The sequence below is a fragment of the Neolamprologus brichardi genome, chromosome 1 (assembly GCF_056152115.1).
Source record: "Neolamprologus brichardi isolate AB-2024 chromosome 1, ASM5615211v1, whole genome shotgun sequence".
NCBI classification, from domain to species: domain Eukaryota; kingdom Metazoa; phylum Chordata; class Actinopteri; order Cichliformes; family Cichlidae; genus Neolamprologus; species Neolamprologus brichardi.
In genome coordinates, this window is record NC_142104.1 from 18,187,949 (window position 1) to 18,208,393 (window position 20,445).

The following is a 20,445-nucleotide window of genomic DNA, read 5'->3' on the forward strand; positions in this document are numbered from 1 at the left end:
GAGTTCTAAGCAGACCATTTTACCTGAAAGTTAATAAGACTATAACGCAGGTAAAGGTCATGACAATAAACCAAGATGTTCCATTAGACGTCATAAGCTAAACAGGAAAAAGAAAAAAAAAATCACAATGTTACGTGAAGGTCAAGATCACAGGGACTCCCCTGAGGGTCTCTGCATTATTATGCTTCTGCTTCGAAGGCAGAGGGGGGCTTTATTTCATTTCACGTCTATATTTAGCGAGCTTATGAACTGCAGCAGCAGATGGTCTGTGACCAGAGACAGAGGCCAGACTGCTACACTCCATTCCAGTAAAGGATATTTTGATTTTCCCCTCATGCCGAGCCGACGCGCCTTCATGTTCGGGAATACATTTTTCATCATCTTCCCAAAGTCTGCAGCACTTAGTGGGTGGTAGTTAAGATTGTCACAGAAGCTCCTGAAACACAGAAACAGAATTAATACAATTAATTTTATTTAATTAGGAACACAGTGCAGGTCAGCAACATAGCCAGGCTGTCATTGTCTCTGGGTGCAGATGTGAACACACTAACCAGGGTGGGGACCTAAACAACTGTACCGAGACCCTATGGAGGGGGTGGTCTCGATGTGGTTCCAAAACTAACTCCAGAGCACTTTGTTTATGGTGTGAATGTGATCGACCTTGACCCGAGCCAACCAACAAGCAGACTTTCAAGTCTGAGCTAAAAACTTTCTGTAGCCGTGTATGCTTTTGTGTGATAGACACAATAGATGTTCAAAGTTCTGTACGAGTTAGCAACTAGCGACAAAATGATTGTCTGTTTGTCTTCTTTGTGAGCTCCCTGCTGGTTTTCGAATTCTGTCGCCTCCTTTGTTTCTGGACTGTTAGACTTTTCTGGACTTCTGAAAACAGCTTTAATAAAATGTTCACCTTTTGTTTACTTGTAGCTGTGACTCTTGCGGGAATAATTTAAGAGATTTTAATACATTTTTTTTTAGCAAAGAGGAGGACTAAATGCTTCCCAAGGAAGTGTCTGACTATGCTCCTGATGGTGAAAGGCATGTGCCGTTTTTCAGGTATCGCAAAGGATTTAAAACACTTATTAAACACAACTTATTTCATGACATAAAGCTGCCTTTCTTTTCTTGACAAGTATAGTAGTACTATATGTAGTATATAGGTAACTGAGCTAGGAATGTCTTCAAAACCCTGAAAGCAGCAAGCTTGTCTGAATCTCTCTCATGTTTAAGGTCTGTTAGCCGTGGTTTACTTCAGAACAATGTGATGAGTAGAAGTGGAAAATTACAAAAAAATCATAACCTAAGATTCCAAAAGAAACCCATACATATATTTTCAGGATCATAAATTATACAACTTTTGATTATCTTTGCTAGACCGATGTGCCTGTTGTAAAAGCAGACAGATTCATGGTAGTGAGAATTTTTTTTAATGAAAAATAAATCATGTCAATGGCACATATGACCCCACTCGATCACTTAAAGTTTAACATCTTGCTGTTCGATAAGCAGGTACAGCTGACCTTTATTTCATATCATTTATTCTGAGTAGAAACATCCGCATCTGCTAAAACAGCTAGCCAATAAAGACCTGAGCAGTGGTGGAGCACTAAAGTTACACAGTGACTGTGTCCAATGTGGTTGTTTGACTGTGAAAAACATGAAGCACGTTAGGTCTGTTTAAAGCCTTTTCGCCTGTCTGCACTGAAGGCGCCAATATTTCTGGAGGACGCTGTATTTTTGTTCTAGCTGAGTTAAAAAGACAGTTGCATAACAGTGTCAGAACATTTCAATGGCTGTCTCAGACTTTCCATTCTAATATTACCGACACATGCGGCTCTGTGATTCTCATGCCTGCAGCATCTATTTATACTGATGCTTCTGCCTGCAGTAAACTGGAGGAGAAAGAGGCTCAAACATTGGAAGCAGCTATCTATGCAAAAGGTGAACGTCAACAATGACTTTATTTCTCCAAGAAAACTGGGTTTATGCAGTGAAACTAAACTCCGCCTGTCTGTTTTACACCTACTTGTATTCATCGTAGACTTCCTGCTTGGGGAGCGAGGTCTCGGGGTACTCCTCTAAATGATTTCGGATCCAGGTGAATGCGTGCATCTGCTGCGTGCGGCTCGATGACAGGGCGCTCTGGTCACTGCACAAAGATGTGGGTCAGTGATGTTTGTGAAGACAAACAATGCAGTGCTTACTGTCACCTCAGGCCTGATAAATGACGCCAACGCTAATCGAGGCTCTGTGTGTGGAAATGGGCTCATTTTTGTTTCAATAAGCTTGTAAGCATTATTTTTTTGTCCAGTTTTCTATAAAAACATTTAGAAACAAGTATATCCTCACCTTTTATCAACACTGCTGCTCGGACCAGAAGGCAACTTGAGGTAGAGGTAGAGTTTTTCGATGTCTGAGAACTTCTCGACATCTTGCTGTAGAAACAAAAAGTCAAAGACGTTTAAACAAGCAGGTCGGTCACACCTGCAGCACATGCATAATGAAAGCAGGACTAGGATAGTTCATAAGGGACATTATTTACAAGTTCAAGATTTCATCTGTTATTTTTCATTACCAACTACTCTGTCATTATTTTAATTTTAAAATATCTAATAACGTAGTTCTTATTTTGCCGGACTCATCAACAAAACATATAAAATCATTACAACATAAGAAAAAGAAAAATGTGAAATATTAATGTTTGAGATGGTGAGACTAGAAAATATGTATTTGTTCAAAATATTATTATCACCATGATATTATTTTATATTTATTTTGAACAAATATTTATTTGAACAAATAAATATTTGTATTATTATTAAAACAACATTATGTCTAATTATTAGTCCATTACCTTTGCGTCACCCCTCTCCTATAACCAGACTTGATTTCCTCTTACTTACACTTTTATACAGATAGAAATGTCTGCTTTAAGCATGAATTGAAATACGATTTAGACAACAAACAGAACAAGCAAAGCATCCTTACAACAAGAAAAATCTTCAGTCTTTCCAGTAAACACTGAAACCACGACAGAGCCATGGCTGAGCTGTCTGGCCACCCACTGCATGCATCCAGATGGCACCGATAGCGCTCTCTTTCTGTCTGTTACATATCAGTCTGAGCCAGCAGCTGGTTTCAGGGGAACAGTTAAAGTTTCAGTCTGAAGGCAACAAAATCAACCTCTCATCTCTTCTGAAGCTCTCTAACCTCCTGAGACTGATACTTACACGCGGACATTGCATGTGGGGGGGTTTTTCTGCACATTACACTTCAGTCACTCATACTTAGACCTGTTGCATCCCATGAATCCCAAACAAGAGCTTAGGTTAAAGGCTGAAAAGCACAATAAATACATTTTTTGAATTGTTACAGATCATTTGAGGTATTAACTGAATGCAGTGCTATTCTTTAAGCCAGGGAGCAGGTCAAAGGAGAAAAGAGGCTCTTTGACAATTCAGGACTTACAAGTTCAAGAAGACTACATAGTGGAAATAACAAACTAACCCAGGATGCAATCTTAATATAAAGATTTGTTTTGTTTATCTTAAAAAAGCACAAGCCTCAGCTGCACAGTTAACGTTTTAAAGCTGAAACATCACAGCGGGGTCTTCTGTTAAGTTAAAACATCACTCGCTAATAAAGTGTTATGTCATCTCTCAGTAATTGAATATGTTAGCTACAGCTCTATAAGCAGCATTTTAGCCTAAGCAGGACTGATTTTAGCATCACTCTCAGGACGTGCTGTAAATTTTACATCAGTAACTGAAGAACAGCAACAGCGTGCTTTCACTGGGATTGATTTTCACCAAAACCAATGCTTCAAATTAATAATTCTCTCTTCTACTCCAAGTAAACCAAGACATTTATTATAAATAAATAAATTATTTCAGCCCTCATCACTTCATCCTTAAACAGACCATAACAAAACATCAAGCAATCATGAAAAGCATCTACTTGTTCATGTTCACAGATACAAACTGATGCCTTTTTTCACAACAGTCAACAGGGAACTATGTATTTCAATAGGAAGCACATTTGTGTCAGCAACACCTGCTGTGTGTCATAAGACAAAGTGAAGCTACATCACCATGGCAACTGACAAAGCTTTCATAACCAACCCAGTAGTAGAAATCCTGTCTTCCTCCCCTCACCTCCAAGCAGTCATAGGAGACGGCTGTCCCACCCCGTTCTGCCAGAGGTTTTCCTGTTAACAGGGAGTTTTTCCTTCCCACCGTCACCAAGTGCTTGCTTATATTACCGTACCAAATATAAATACATATATTCTATTTCTATTTATATAATATATATTAGATATATAGATATTTATTTATAAATTAAATTGAATTAAATGGAATAGTAATGCCTGATCCTCACCAAGTATTGAACTTGTTTCCCTCTGCACAGCAGAAGTGTGAGCTTCACCACCAACCCCTCCAACTTCCAAATGTGATTCCCCCCCCCCCCAACAAAAATAATGGGTGTCGTGGGTTTTGAAACTAGCGTTTTCAGTTTCGTACTCTCACTTTCCTTTTGATATTTTCTGTTTAAGAGCTTAAAGATTGTGAATGTTTAACAAACTGCTGTCAGACTGCACTGAAAAATAAAAGACTGGCCATCAATCAACAAAGCAAATATTGTGGCATAAATTATATAGTGCCTGTTTTGATGTACGCTAAAGGGGCTCTAGAATAAAAATCATATTCAGACATTAATCTGACACTTTACTGATTCGCACCGTTTCATACTCCATCCACTGAGCTGATGCTGACTTGTTAAGAGTGCATTTATAGAGTCAGATCACTGTGTCAGTGTAAACAAAGGATTACTAAATTGTTGCATAAAACATATATAAACATGTAGGCCTCAGGAGTAGTTGTGCAACTCTTAAACCCTTTTATAGTATAATAGTTTACACATTCACCTAACAAGCACGAGATCCCTAGTTTGAAAAATCTGCAAACTAAAACATGTAATTCTACCTGCTCTTGTACCCTCTTGCAAGGGTGCAAGAGCTGAAAGGGAGTAAAGTTTGGAGAATAGGGGCAGAGTAGACTGATGACATAAGTGGGGGCCTCACCATAAAAGTAAGACCATAAAAACAAGAACGAAGACTTTAAACTCATCCTTAAACCTCACAAGAGGCCAGTGCAGACACTTTAACAATGAGGTAATATAAGAAACGCGAGTAGGAGTTAGAAGCCTTGCAAAAGCATTTTGGACAAACTGACACAATTAATACAACAGACAAGAAAACAGAGCATTATAATAATCTAAGCAGGACAAGATTAATCCAACTTTTGAGACAACAGTCTTGAGTTTAGCGATATTTCTTAAATAGAAAAAGCAAGAGCAGGTCCAAGACTTGATGTGAGCATCAAAAGTCAAAGACTGAAAGCTAATGAATAGATTATTGGGCTCAATTTTGGTCACAGTGGATCAGAAAGGAACCAGATGTGTCTAATACGGGGGGAAAGTACTCCCCAGAGCAATAATTAGAGACTGTCTTGTCTGTGTTAAGCTGCAAAAACATTATTTGCAGAATATAATATAATGAAAATAAAAAGGCACTTCAACAAGATCCTTGTAGAACACCACATAGCAGCCACATTAGAATAGAAATTTCCCACTTAAATCAAAAGTGTTCTATCAGCAAGAAATGAAGTGAACCACTCCAACACATCAAAATGAGCACTTGAGGCTAGCTACAAAGAAATGTGGAAAGATTTAAAGTTTATAGAAGAAACAGCTCTGGTTCATTTGTCTTTAACGACTTAAAAAGGTTATGTTATTGGACTGAATTATAAACTGTTAATCCATTATGCCTACCCTTCTCACCCTGTTGAACAGTGGCGTATGTGAGATGCAGCAACAGTTTGAAAGATTACATTTTGTGGAGGGGGAAAAAAACTCACCAGTTTCTTTCCTTCTAGTTTTGAATTCCTCTCCTCCTATACCCACACTGGTGTGGGAATTTTGTGTGAGTGGAGACACCTATTGTACAGGAGAATATTGCAGCAGGTACCCGTGCCCTAAACACTGGTGTACATGGAACAAAGCTGTGGTAACGTCACCGCTAGCGTGCAAAGCAACTAATGCGGTGGATGTACTGGGATTCTTAGAGGTGTGGCTGCTAGCTGTCAGCAAGGCCTCACCTCTGCTAATTTTAGACACTGAACTGTATATTCTAACTGTGCTATAAACAGAATATAAAGTCTGTCCAAGAAGTCTGTGTTCCGGTTTTTGGTAGTGAAATTATTTTCTTTGTTCGTTAATTCACACTAACTAGCAGGTGGTTGCACATCCCATAGATGCAATGCAGACAATATTATAAGACTGACAAAGAAACCATCTTTGTTATACAGTCTATGTTTCAGCCTTCAGATACACCCTTAACCTCCTGAGAACTGAGGAAAAGAGATTCTTCCAATTGAACTTTTTGATTTCCTTCCTCTTTGGAGCTAAAAGAGGCCACCCAAACGCATGAGATATCAGTGGAATGGATGTCCTCTATTTAGCACAACAAGACCTATTAGGGTAGCTCAAATAAGTCAAAATATATAGACCAAAAACATCCAAAAATGTCCATTGCACAAGCCATAAATGAATAGGCTGGTTCTCAGGAGGTTAATGCTTAACACTGCTACCAACGGATCTTCTATTTTTATTTTTAAACTATACATGGATGGTAGGAATGTTTTTTTCTGCTCAACCTATTGGGAACACTAATAATCTTCTGACAATATCTGAACAGAGTGTATGAAAAATGTCCTTCAAGTTGTTATCTGCAGATCACAAATATGTCAGGAATACTCACCAGAATGTTTTCCACTTTTGATTGAACAGATTTGCTGCAAAACAGAGACATAGTACAAATTAGCATGAAGCCGGTGTAACATGAGCACTTGTGTCTGAAGTATATTTATTTATAAAGCAGAGGAATGTTTGGCATGAGACGACCCTCCCCTCAGGATCTCTCAGGTCATGTATCCCACCACCACAAACACATGTGGTCATATGTAAAAAGAAACAGGGACATGAACTGTGCTGACATTGTTTAGGACAGATCTTTTTTATCAACAGTTTTCCCAAATATTTGTGTTTACAGGTTTTATTCTCATACTCCTATTCTATATTCAACAGAAAAGTGACCAGTACAATACAAAGTTCTGGCAAAATTTAGTGAAAGCCTAACTTAAATTAAAAACTTAATCAAAAATAACATTAACACATGTAACTGCTTCCCTGTGTCCCACCATGTTCATGTGTCACTTCTATTTTTTGCCTTAGCATCTCACACAGGCCTCGGAAGCATGAAATTCTCTTCCTGATTGACTTTTAATGATGTAGGTTTTAACCTGAGGTCAATCTGGAAGAAGTGTAAGATTTGATTGAGGCTCATAAACAGCCACTGCTGAGGTGCAGCTAAAAACTATCAAAAATCACTACAAAAATCCAAGAGTGACTGGAATGATGTTCAGGCTACAGCTAAAATTAACATACAATCAAAAAGACTTTGATAGCAGGAAAGATCACAATTAGTCGCTCCTATTTAGGTCCACTCCTGCAGAGAGAAAAACCAAACTGAGGAATAAAGTCTCCAGGTTTCATCTGTCGTCCACAGACAGGGCAGCATGCTGTCAATGACTGTGGGGCAGAAGGTAGGTCACATTTAAAGACTATTACTTGAGCTGGGCAGGTCAGAATCAGGAGACGCTCTAAGCCATGACAAGAACAGTTCACTTTAATTGACTGTTACCAGGGGGCTGAGGATTTCCTGGTGCTGAAAGACCGTCAGTAAGCTGTTTGTGAGGCAGACTTAGCAGATAAACTGAACGACACCTGACGCAACTTTCTGCAAGACCTAAGCCTTGAAAATAAAGAACTGAAACAAGACAAACAAATGTTGCTGATAAACCAGCAAGATGTACACCTAACCCCAGACCAGTGATTCCTAATTAGGGCTAAAAGTACCCCAGTAGGTACTTATACAGAAGTTAGGGGGGGGGGGGGGGGGGGGTTGGGGGTTCATGGAAAAATTAGCTCAACTTATAAAAAAACAAAAAAAACAAAACAAAAAAAACCTCAAACAAACAAGTTGGAGCAGAAGCAGTTACAGTAAACTAGACATAGTGGCTATGGTGCAGAGTGGCTCCATAGTTTCAGGTTGTGCCAATAAGAGCATTTGTCAACTCAAACATGCAGAGCTACCTGCTGTGATAACCCCATGTGACAAGGGAGCAGTGAAAGTGGATCAATTTTAGTGGATAAGGTGCAGGAAAAAACAAATCACAAAAGTCTTTAAAATAAATAAATAGATAAAGCAGCTAATTAAAGTCCTAACCAAAGAAAAGAAAATCTAATCATTAACAAAAGGTTGTCAGTTGTTTAGCTTTTAGCAGCTACTGTAACTGCTAAAACTATCACTTTAATAAGTAATGAATGCCTAAAACAGGACAAAAGAAACAGCAAAAACATAAGCGATAAATATATAAAATTGGTCACTGAGTTTAATCAAAAATTAGTGACTCTAATAGTAACTTCTAATTTAGTGGATGAATATGTAAATTAGTAAACCACTATTTATGGACACCCAATAATTCTAGCTAATTATTTAGCTACTAGAAGTTACAGGATAACTATTTGAAATTGTCAATTAACAGAAGAAATATAACAATTGGCAAAATATTAGGGATAAATTAATGAAATCTGATTAAATGAATAGCTGTTATATAGAGTAGTAGCTACAACTAACTGAATGGACGAAGGGTTACATAGTAGGCTAACAATTTATGGACAGATGAAACGGCTAACAATTTAGCTGCTACAGTTAGCATTTTAAAAGGCAAGATTACAGTGAACAAAAAAGAAATGATGAAATTAGAGATGAAAGATGAAATTTGTTGTTGGATGAAGGGTTAAATAGTATAGTTTTAGAGTAGATTAGAGATGTACCAATTGACCGACTATGGACCAAAACTGGATGATTTCCAGTGTTCTCGGCCTGGACCGGTGAGCGGCTGGTCAGCCTTCGATATGATTTATTACGAGCCCACTCATTTTTATGAATACACAACATGTGCACAATGACATGTGGCTCACAGCCACATGCTACGCTGTTACCATGGAAGTGAGTAAGGTAAAAAGTTTGCTAAAGTAAACCACAATGGGGAAACAAAAATGTTTGTAACAACAAACCCAATGACACATGTAAACATGCACATTTTAAACAAATGAAAAGCAACTAAAGCTAAAGCCATCCACAATACAAAGCCAGCCATAAGTCAGTATCCTCTGTAAGAGCCTCGGTATTAGCAAACGATCAAAGCAGTTAGGAGTGAAAAAGATAAAAAGGGTCAATGTTCTGTTGTCTGGTGAAGCTATAAACATGCTATAAAATTAAGAAAGTACATGACATTTGTTTTGTTATATAAAAAGATTTGTGTCTGCTTTTTTTTAGTAAGGTAAAATATGTCAGGTAAAGGTAGGTGTACAGCAACTCATTTCAGCACTTTATTTTCAGTTATTTCAGTAAGAGAAGATCCTGTAACATACTGCAGTTTAGGGGACATTTTTTATGTTTAATAATTTCTTTATTTAATTAGCAAGTAAGCAATCCAGATTAAAATGAGTTCGATTAGGCTAATGTGAACATCAAAGGTGGGGTTTTGAAAATCAATGCTTTGATTGTCCAGACTTCCTGTGCAGACAGAGTGACGGTATGTTGCAGGTGAACTTGTTGAACCAGACTACGACTGTATCACTTCACCAAGAGCCACCCAGAAGCAGGTCACTGAGGTGAATGCCAATATTTATGCTCTACTCCTCTCAAAGGTTAAACCTGTATGGAGCTGGGCAAATGTTCAGGATCCTAACATGTTATTGATAAACTGTTAGCAACACAGTCTTCACAAATTAACATTGTGAAGACATTTAAAAATAAAAAGTCCACTGACTGTTTTGGTATTGACATGATATTAGTTAAAAGTATTATAGAATATATAGTGCAACCTTTCGCATACATTTGTAATCTGTCCTTTCAAACTGGTGTATTTCCCTCACAAATGAAAATAGCAAAAGTTATTCCAATCCATAAAAACTGAGAGAGAAGTCAGTTTACCAATTATAGGCCAATATCACTGCTCCCACAGTTCTCAAAAATTTTAGAAAAGTTATTTGTTAATAGACTTGATAAATATATTGAGAAGCATAATCTCCTAAGTGATAACCAATATGGCTTTAGAGTGAAAAGGTCCACTTCGATGGCAGTGATGGAACTTGTAGAAGGGATATCTAATGCTATAGATAATAAGGAATATACTGTTGGTGTTTTTATAGACTTAAAAAAGGCGTTTGATACGATTGATCATTCTATATTAATGAATAAACTAGAGAGATATGGCATAAGAGGGTTAGCATACAAGTGGATGAAAAGTTACCTGGATGACAGATATCAATATGTCGAATTCAATAATGTAAAATCTAAGCAGTTGGAGGTAACTTGTGGTGTTCCTCAGGGCTCTGTGCTGGGCCCTAAATTATTTATATTATACATAAATGACATATGTAGCATTTCCAAACTGTTAAAATGTGTATTGTTTGCTGATGATACCACTCTGTATTGCTCAGGTAAAAACCTGGAACAGCTTCTGACTACAGCGGAAAAGGAGTTAAATATATTAAAAAACTGGTTTGATGTAAATAAGTTATCATTAAATATAAAGAAAACAAAATTGATTATTTTTGGCACTAGACAAATGAAAAATGTATCTAAAATCAGGGTTAATGGAATTGAAATTGAAAGAGTGTACGAAAATAAATTTCTTGGAGTGATAATTGATGATAAGCTGAGTTGGAAGTCTCATATAAACCATGTGAAAACAAAAATGTCAAAAACCATTGCTATTCTCTATAAAACAAAGCATGTCCTGAACAAAAAATCATTATACACACTCTATTGTACTCTGTTGCTTCCATATATGACTTACTGTCTGGAGATATGGGGTAATGCATATAAAACGAACACTCTTCCTATTTTCAAGTTGCAAAAAAGAGCTATAAGAATTATAAACCAATCAAACTATATAGAACCAACTAACATTTTGTTTATTAATCTGAATACCCTGAAATTTTATGATTTAGTTGAATATAAAATGGCACAGATAATGTATAAAGCACAAAATAACTTGCTTTGCCCCAGTACTCAGAAGTTGTTCAAAGTCAGAGAGAGTCAATATGACTTAAGGGGAACAGATTTCTTTAAAAAAAAACAAGATAAGGACAAATATAAAGCAGAGATGTGTTTCTGTTAGAGGAGTTAACCTGTGGAATAGTTATGACAGTGATTTAAAAAGGTGTAGTTCATTTTCCTTGTTTAAAAATATGTTTAAAAATAGAGTATTAGAAAAATATATATATCCAGAATGAAAAGAGCAAAAAAAACAAAACAAAAACAAAAACAAAAAACAGAAAACCTCTTGATTCTTTTGCTTTGATGTAGTTACTTACTAAGGTGGTGGTGTTTTTTCTTGTTTGTTTGTTTGTTTGTTTTGTTTTTGCTTTGTTTGCCTTCTCTCACCCCAACCGGTCGCAGCAGATGGCCGCCCCTCCCTGAGCCGGGTTCTGCCGGAGGTTTCTTCCTGTTAAAAGGGAGTTTTTCCTTCCCACTGTCGCCAAAGTGCTTGCTCATAGGGGGTCATATGATTGTTGGGCTTTTCCCTCTGTATCTATGAAGCGCCTTGAGGCGACATTTGTTGTGATTTGGCGCTATATAAATGAAATTGAATTGAATTGAATTTTATCATTTGCTTCGAGCCCTGTGTACAGGAGCTGCATGCTAAAAGATCTTTTGTTAAAAAGGGTTGGCGTAATAAGCAAATGCTTCAGCCAATACCTTTTGATTAGCCTTGTCTCATGCTTTCTTGCTTTGTGGTAAATCTTTGTTCTGTCTTCACTGAGATATTTGAATGCTAATCAATAAACAATAAACAATAAACAGTGACAAGTTTCTATTGAGGTATTTCCTGCAGACATTTGAACTCTGAACTGCTGTGTTTCCGGTTGTTCAGCTCCTTGACATTTTCTTGCTGTTTGATATTTAAATGATAGAACTTAAGTTCATTCAGAAAAAAAGGTCAGAACAGGACCTTAAGTAGCAGACACAAAAGAACACGTGCCTTACAAGAAATCAAGTCTTTTCCTTTACTCTGTTCACATTAAGCCTCTTATCGAGCCATAACCAATTTTGAATCAACAGTTCTAAAGGAGCAAGCTGGAACCCAAACAGGCACAAGGACAACATGGAAAATCCACACAGAAAGGCGCTGGTATTTTCTCAGGATTCACTAGCAGAACCTAGAGGTTAGCAGTGTTGCCTCACTGCAAGAAGGTCCTGGATTCAAATCTATTGGCTGCAGGTGTGAGTGTGACTGGTTGTCTGTGTCTCTGTGTTAGAGCTGTGACAAACTGGCTACCATTGTGACCAAATGTGAGCCTTTGTCTTTTTGTTCAGCAGTGTTTTTTTTCCTTGAACTCTTTCATGGATGCCATTTTTTCCCAGTCTCTTATTGTTGAATCATGAACTCTGACTTAACTGAGGCAAATAAGGCCTGCAGTTCTTTATACGTCATTCTGGGTTCTAATATGACCTCTTGGATGAGTCGTTGATATGCTCTTGGAGTAATTTTCGTAGGCTGACCACTCCTAAGAAAGTTTATCACTCTTCCAAGTTTTCTCCATTTGTGGATAATCACTCTAACGTGGTTCACAAAGCCTTAAAAATGGCTTTTCAGCCCTTTCCAAACTAATAGATGTCAATAACTTTGTTTTTCGATTGTTTTCTTAAGTTGTGGCATGATGTGTTGCTTTAGGCTTGCTTCACTTTTTAGACAGGTTCTATTGTACTGATTTCCTGATTCAGCAGGTCTCAGTGTTGCTGGTGAAACTGAAATCAGCTTCATCATTCAACTTCATCATTTTTACAGCACTGTATATTACAGAAAGAGAGAACGATATTGGGGAAATATGACTCCTTCCTCTCTTGCATTAGGAATCATTCTTCAAATCCCTGATTAAGTGTACACTGTTTTCTGTCCCATTTTACATATAAAACTAAAATATAAGACAGCGCTTCAGATAAATGAACAGTGTAAAACAAATAAATGCAAAATAAAAATGATAATAAAGTTGCCATACATGTAAGAGTAATAAGAACTCAATAATCACTAGAATACAATGTGCTGCTCTGACAGAGACCATTATGTCAGCCATACAGAGTAATTTTACTTTTGCTATTTCCAGAGCATTTTCCTCGTGATTTCTGTGTTAAATATAGCTACTTTTACTGGAGTAAACACGGTGATGGGATGTGAAAAAATACCTGTATTCAAGGAGTCGAGTAATTAGTTACTCAAGCATAAAACAAGTTCCTTAAGCTTTATTTGAGTCATTTAATTTTTCCATTTGCACAGTGTCTACTCTACCAGGTTTATCCGGCTGTTTTATCACAAGCACACGCTGCAGCTCGTCCATGTGTCTCACATTTAACATGCTGGACTTCAACGGTTGTTATTATTTACTTATTATTATATTTAAGCAGTGAAGATGCGACCAAGCATGATAAGAGCAGTTTAAAAATGTTGTGATGAGTTTCCCTTTAAGCATCAAATCGTGCGTATGCACAGCACAACAGTGTGTGAAGTAAACATCTCCTCACCAGATGGAGTTCTTGATCCTGAGCTGCAGAGCGCTGGCCTCAGCGCCCTGCAGCCCGGGGAGTAGGCCGGGCAGGCTCCCCGCCCCGCTCTCCGGCGGCGGCTGCTGCTGCTGGGGGTCCTCATCGGCCATCACTGGAGGTCACTGTGGGACGGGAGTGGACCGGTAGGGAGGCGAGGACAGGTGTAGTCGCCCGGCAGGGTTAAACATGGACCGGAGGACGTTGCGATGCTAGGGGGACAGCAGCGCGCCCTGTTGTTGTTGTGGCTGCCACCCTGCGCTCCTCCGACATCGCTCGCTTCGAGCCCGGACTGCCGGTCAGTACTGGCGCCTGTGGAGCGGAACTACGAGCCGCTGTCAAACACAGGCCAACACATGAATATAAATAAAGGCAAGAGTAAACAGGCAACCTGACAGCTGCAAAACAACTAGCTAGTCCCTCCGGTGTGCTCCGCCTGCCCCGCACGTTATGATTGCTCTACATGTGCATGGTGAGTAGTAGCTGTCTGGCAGGCGCATGCGCATTGAGAGGCTCAGCATTAAAAACAAAATGTAAGCAGAAGACATCACTGACCGTGCCAGACTGCATTTATATAAACACACTCCTGCTTTATATGTGTGCTAGTTTCATCATTATTATAGCATGATTGTCTTTATTAACAGTAGCGGTTGTAATAGGGTAGTATTATTAAAAACAAGAATTACAACAAATCCTCTACAGATTTTATTTTGCTCTAGGAGGGGTAAATGACTTTGAACCTTGATATACAGAAAGGTAACAAAAACAGTTACTTTTCAGTTAAAAGACAGATAAAATACAAAGCCATATTTAATATTCCTTTTTGTTTAATATAAAAGTAAAACATGGAAAACTAGAAATAAAATGGACAATAAATAAGAAAGACTAAAAAGTGAACAAAACAGCTGGCTAAAACTGACTTGAAGCTAACTCTGGTACTTCTCCTAAAGTGCCCTGGAGAAAAGGTGTTGAAAGGTGTTAAAAACCTGAAGTTGTGACAACTCATTTCCATGTTCCAGTTTTGATGTGGGGACAGCAAGGAGTGACTGTTCAGCTCATCTGAGAGACCTTTGTGTATTTGTACAAAGTATGCCAAGTCAGTGGGAGCCAAGCCACTTAAAACTTTAAAAGCAAACAATAAAATTTAAAATGGACAGACAACCAATGTGAAGAAGCACAAACAGGGGTAATGTGCTCATGTTTGCTTGTCCTTGTCAGCAGACGAAGAGCAGCATTCTGGACCATTTGTAAGTGTGATATTAAGACCTGATTAATACCGACATAAAGTGCATTACAATAATCAAGGCGAGTGCTCACAAACTCATATAAATCTCTGAGTCACAAAAGGTGATAAAAGGTTTAACTGTAGAGAGCTGCTGCAGCAAAAAGCTTGCCAGGTTAATTTGTCATCCCCACACTGTATCCCTGATCTAAAATAAGTATGTGATTTACATTTCTATGTTATTATTATAATGAAAAGAGATGGCACGATATCACTTTTTTATGTCCGACACTGATACCGATATCATAAATTTGGATATCTGCCGATACCGATATAAATCCGATATAGCATATTTTATAATCAATAAAACATTTTTTTAAATATCTTGCTGCATTTTGTATAAGTTCATACTCAAGTTTATAAAAAAACAAAACTAAAGCTATTCTGTTATACCTATATGCAAAAAATACACTGCACCCAAAATATTTCATAGTTCAGCAATACTGATCAGTCTAATAAACTTAAACCTACACCATTCTCCCTATTCTGGTATTTTAAAGAGTACTTAGTGGAAATATTAAGCAACCTAACTACACTGAACAAAAATATAAACGCAACACTTTTGTTTTTGGTCCCATTTTTCATGAGATGAACTCAAACATCTGAAAAATTTTCTACATACACAAAAGACCCATGACTCTCAAATATTGTTCTCAAATCTGTCTACATCTGTGTTAGTGAGCACTTCTCCTTTGGTGAGATAATCCATCCCACCTCACAGGTGTGGCATATCAAGGGGCTGATTAGACAGCATGAATATTGTACAGGTGTGCCTTAGGCTACATTCACACTGCAGGTCTTAATGCTCAATTCCGATTTTTTTGATCAAATCCGATTTTTTTGTATGCTTGTTCACACTACAAATAAAATGCGACAGCAATAGTGTGAACGCTCAAAGCGGCCCGCATGTGCAAAAGAAGATGTCCCACACAACGCGCTCTGCACACCCAGAGCAAACAATATCGTTTGACTGATGGCCCTTAATATAAAGACTTCGGACTTTACGTTTCCCAATTTTTGCTTTAAGTTATTTTGTTATTTACATAATAATGTAGATAACCTAATAATTATCCTTATTGCTGTTTTAGAGGAGCGGTGCTTCAAAGGATAGTTGCAGATTTCTGTCACAATCTGCAGATTATACAGTACAAATAAAATGTTCACGTTTCTCCAACGTTGTCTTCCCAACAGTTTCACTAACATCTACACGGGATGGCCAGGAAGCATTCGCGATGTCTTCTCGGGCGTTTCTCCGGCACTGATAATTGGCGTCTGTCTTGTGTCAGTGACGTAAAAGACGGGTTTAATGCGACATGACCGTTCAAACAGCAGTTGCTTTTTAAAACATCGGATATGTATCGGATTCAGGACCACATACGAAAGTGACCCAGATCGGATTTGTGCCGTTCACACTGTCAAACCATGATCGGATATGGGTCGCATAGGGTCAAAAAAAAAAAAAAAAAAATCGGATTTGATGCGCTTTCGCCTGCAGTGTGAACGTAGCCTTAGACTGCCCACAATAACAGGCCACCTTGAAATGTGCAGTTTCATCAAACAGCACAATGCCACAGATGTCGCAACCTTTGAGGGAGCGTGCAATTGGCATGCTGACTGCAGGAATGTCTACCGGAGCTGTTGCCTGTGAAATGAATGTTCATTTCTCTACCATAAGCCGTCTCCAAAGGTGTTTCAGAGAATTTGGCAGTACATCCAACCGGCCTCACGACTGCAGACCACATGTAACCACACCAGCCCAGGATCTTCACATCCAGCATGTTCACCTCCAGGATCGCCTGAGACCAGCCACCCGGACAGCTGCAGCAATAATCGGTTGGCATAACCAAAGAATTTCAGCACAAAGTGTCAGAAACTGTCTCAGGGAAGCTCATCTGCATGCTCGTCGCCCTCATTGGGGTCTGGACCTGACTGCAGTTCGTTGTTGTAACTGACTTGAGTGGGCAAACGCTCACATTCGATGGCGTTTGGCACATTGAAGAGGCGTTCTGTTCACAGTCCCAGTTTTCACCGTTTAGGGCAGATGGCAGACAGCGTGTGTGGCGTCATGTGGGTGAGCGGTTTGCTGATGTCAACGTTGTGGATCGAGTGGCCCATGGTGGCGGTGGGGTTATGGACAACGAACACAAGTGCATTTTATTGATGGCATTTTGAATGCACAGAGGTACCGTGATGAGATCCTGAGGCCCATTGTTGTGCAATTAGAAAGAAAAGTATGTCTTTGTGCCCCCCCCTTTCCCTGTCAATGCCCTACCTGCCCCCCTGGAAAAACATTGCTAGACCCGCCCCTGGACAGTTACCAGCCGTCAGCTGGTACATTCTAACACCAGCTTATCAAGCTTAAACGTGCTGCTGTTGTTTATCCGCTGGTTTCCTCTTTCTGGTGCAAAGTGGGCGATAAACAAACAAGAGAGACGGGAGTCGCGACAGAAAAGCCGATCAGCCGATCATTGATCAATTTCATGATTGAAGTGGCAACAGGAGGGGGAGAGAGGCAGTCGAACCCCCCCACCCTCATTCAGATCTGGCGTTTGGAACTATCTTGGTTTTCATGTGAAGTATGACCCTGATGGTAAGCGCGTCATGGACAAAAGTAAAACAGTATGTCGGATGTGCCACGCAATGCTCAATTGGTGGGAACTAGTGCGTTAGCGCAGTTAGCTTGTCAACTTGTTGACACTGTCCAGCCCCACGCACGGGGCGATCCGCGGTAACTTGACAACGGAGATTTGCGGCATTATGGCGTTAATGTCATTTTAACGAAATTAACGCTGACAGAACACAATGAATATGACTGCACATTTACCCGGACATCATCCTAGTGCAAAGACAAGTGGAAGCAGACAAAAACAACAAGCACGCATGCTCCAAACTTTACCCAAGTCATTTAGACAGCCGTTAGCACATGATTCTCCTTATGGGGACCTGATATGTTTAATATGCTGCTGAGAATATAGCCCAGAAGATGCGTATAGTATAGCTATTTTTTTTGGAAAGAGACATTTCTCTGTAATAAACTCTCTTTTCCAAAGATGAGTGATTTCTTGATCAGATAGATTTTATTTCATTATTATTTTGTTGTTTCAGCAACATTAAATTTAAAAACTGTTCTTTTGAGTTAAAATATATATTTATAATTTTAATAAGTGACAAATTAAAAAGGCATGAACATTTTTTTGTATCAAAACCATGACATCAAAGTATTGAACCGAACCATGAATTTTGTGTATGTTGCACCCCTAGTGTTTATATAACTATTTTATTTTTTACCCCTGTTTATTTGTATTTATGTTCTATTCTCTTGTATACTTCATCTGCTTGTATGTTTTATACTCATTGTTTGTTCAATAAAGTTCTTGTTTGAATAAAACGTATCCTGTATTGCAATATTTTGGAATAAAAGGTTTTAAAAATATAGAATCTACTTAAAATAGATAAGAACAATCGACTTTGAGAGTGAAAATTAAATTGGGTTTTTGTTACTATTGATGCTGCTGAGAAATAGTGTTTTTCAATGCTGTTTTTAAAAAAAATCACTATCCCTTCAGCTTTTTTGTGGCAAAAAGTGTCAGTTTCTGCATAACAGGGGCACTGGAGCCTATCCCAGCTGTCATTAACATCACATTGATTATTATGCATTGTTATTTTTGTGCAAGGAGAGCAAAATAGACAAAACTCCCTCTCAGCTTGTTTGTTGCCAAAAATGGCCACCTTTTGTTTACGTTCACAAAATGCTATAAAATTTATATATATTAAAACATTTTTCTACTTTGACCAACTTGAGTCTTTAAATTAGCACCTTGTCACCAAAACCAGACGTTTATCTAAATTCATTTTTTATCCTTTAAATACCAGGGAGATTATATATTACCAGTAACCTTTTGGAAAAAAGGGGATAAAGGTCTAATTTTTTTCACCATATAATTGATGAAACTTTATATGTTTTTTCAGTTGAGCATCAGGGACAAGGCTGTCTTGCAATTGTTGAGGTCACTAGTGTACGCCCCATTTCTTCCAGGATTACTCTTCATTTGTAGGTTTTAGAGGACCGTGAAGTGGTTTTCATGGGACAAAGGCATTGTATTCCAAGACATCTGGGAGATTGTAGAAATGAGCAGCAATGCCCTTCTTGCCATCTTTCTAGAAAAATAAGTGATCTGGAAGCTGTTAGGCTTACTTACAGCAGTAGCACTTTCTGCACCTGCATAAAGGACACATTTACTAGCAGTGTTTGTTGCTGTATGTGCTACAGCTGCAGCTTTGATTATTTTTTTTTTTTGAGAGTTAATATTTTGGCTATGGTATCTTGTTATGAAATGTACAAGAGTAAACGTGTTTTTAGCATGTGCTTCAAAAGCTAAGTTTGACTGGGAAACTCAAAGCTCAATAACCTGGATCAACAGAAATTCACTGCAGCCTGTGTAATATTTGATGCATCATAATATATTCCAGTGTATCTTGCAAATACATATTTGCATTGTAATGTCATGTACAAACACAAACTATTAGATCCTTAAGATCAAACCTGTGTCATTCTATTGGTCCACTGCGGTGTAGTAAGACATCAAAAGCCCCTATTTGAAACTAAGAATATTACATGAAATTGGTTGTTTGGCCAAAAATGGGTAAATGATGAAATTGCATGATTTAGCACTGTCAATAACAAGGAATTTTAAAATGTCCTAATAATGGGTTTCGGGTGGTGAAAAGTTTCCATGATCGAGGCAAGAGGAACAATGTTTAGTGTATATATTTTTGATGAATTTAAGAAGCTGCAAATTATTAAAGCTGAAAAAAATCTAGACCCTTTCATTACATTGGCATAACAAAAATGGTCAACAAAAAAGAGAGAAAGAAGTGGCCACAAATGGCCAGGATAGAGACCAGAGGGTTAATGCGTAAAATGTATAAAAATATTATTAATTACAGGGTAATACATTACTGTTAATAGCAAATGTAAGCTTTTTATTTTGAAGTTACAAGTATAAACAATGCTGTTACATTTACACTGTAATTGTTTTTACTATTGAACTATTGATTCTTAAATCAATGCAGTGAAATACATCAGCCCAATCATTGCAAACTTAGAAATCGGATGTCCTTGCAGAGCCATAACTCCATCTTCTACATCCGATTTCGACTGAAGCTGTGCAGAATGACTTTTGAGTTAGGTGTGGTTGGTGGCTATCTAACCTATCAGTTCTGTCTTCAAGGGAAGCATCTGGGCCAAAATATTGCTTGTACGTACTTAGTTATTACAAAGACGCGGACCGTATTCTGCCATTCAACTCTCTGATGTAATCACATTGAGTCTGCGTGAAATAAAATGTTAACATATGACTAGGTTTCCTTTATTTGTATTAAAATGAATATTAAGTGTGAGTAAATGTTTTTTATATAACAAATAACTCAG

The 20,445-nt window shown here is 38.2% G+C and overlaps 1 protein-coding gene across 2 annotated transcripts in view; it reads right to left on the bottom strand.

Annotated features, from left to right (window-relative positions):
• Positions 1–14,194, bottom strand: part of LOC102786297 (DNA-binding protein RFX7) — a 28,927-nt gene extending 14,733 nt beyond the window's left edge. The window contains exons 1-5 of one of the 2 annotated variants that reach the window (XM_087838499.1): positions 13,715–14,194; positions 6,818–6,851; positions 2,350–2,435; positions 2,027–2,149; positions 317–436 (exon numbers count right to left, since the gene is read on the bottom strand). In XM_087838499.1, coding sequence (XP_087694625.1) covers positions 317–436; positions 2,027–2,149; positions 2,350–2,435; positions 6,818–6,851; positions 13,715–13,845 — 494 coding nt within the window. In that variant the 5' untranslated portion in view covers positions 13,846–14,194. Of the gene's footprint in view, positions 1–316; positions 437–2,026; positions 2,150–2,349; positions 2,436–2,988; positions 3,321–6,817; positions 6,852–13,714 lie in introns of those variants that run through there. The other variant, XM_087838509.1, reaches the window with a different exon arrangement.
• Positions 14,195–20,445: the final 6,251 nt, after the last annotated feature.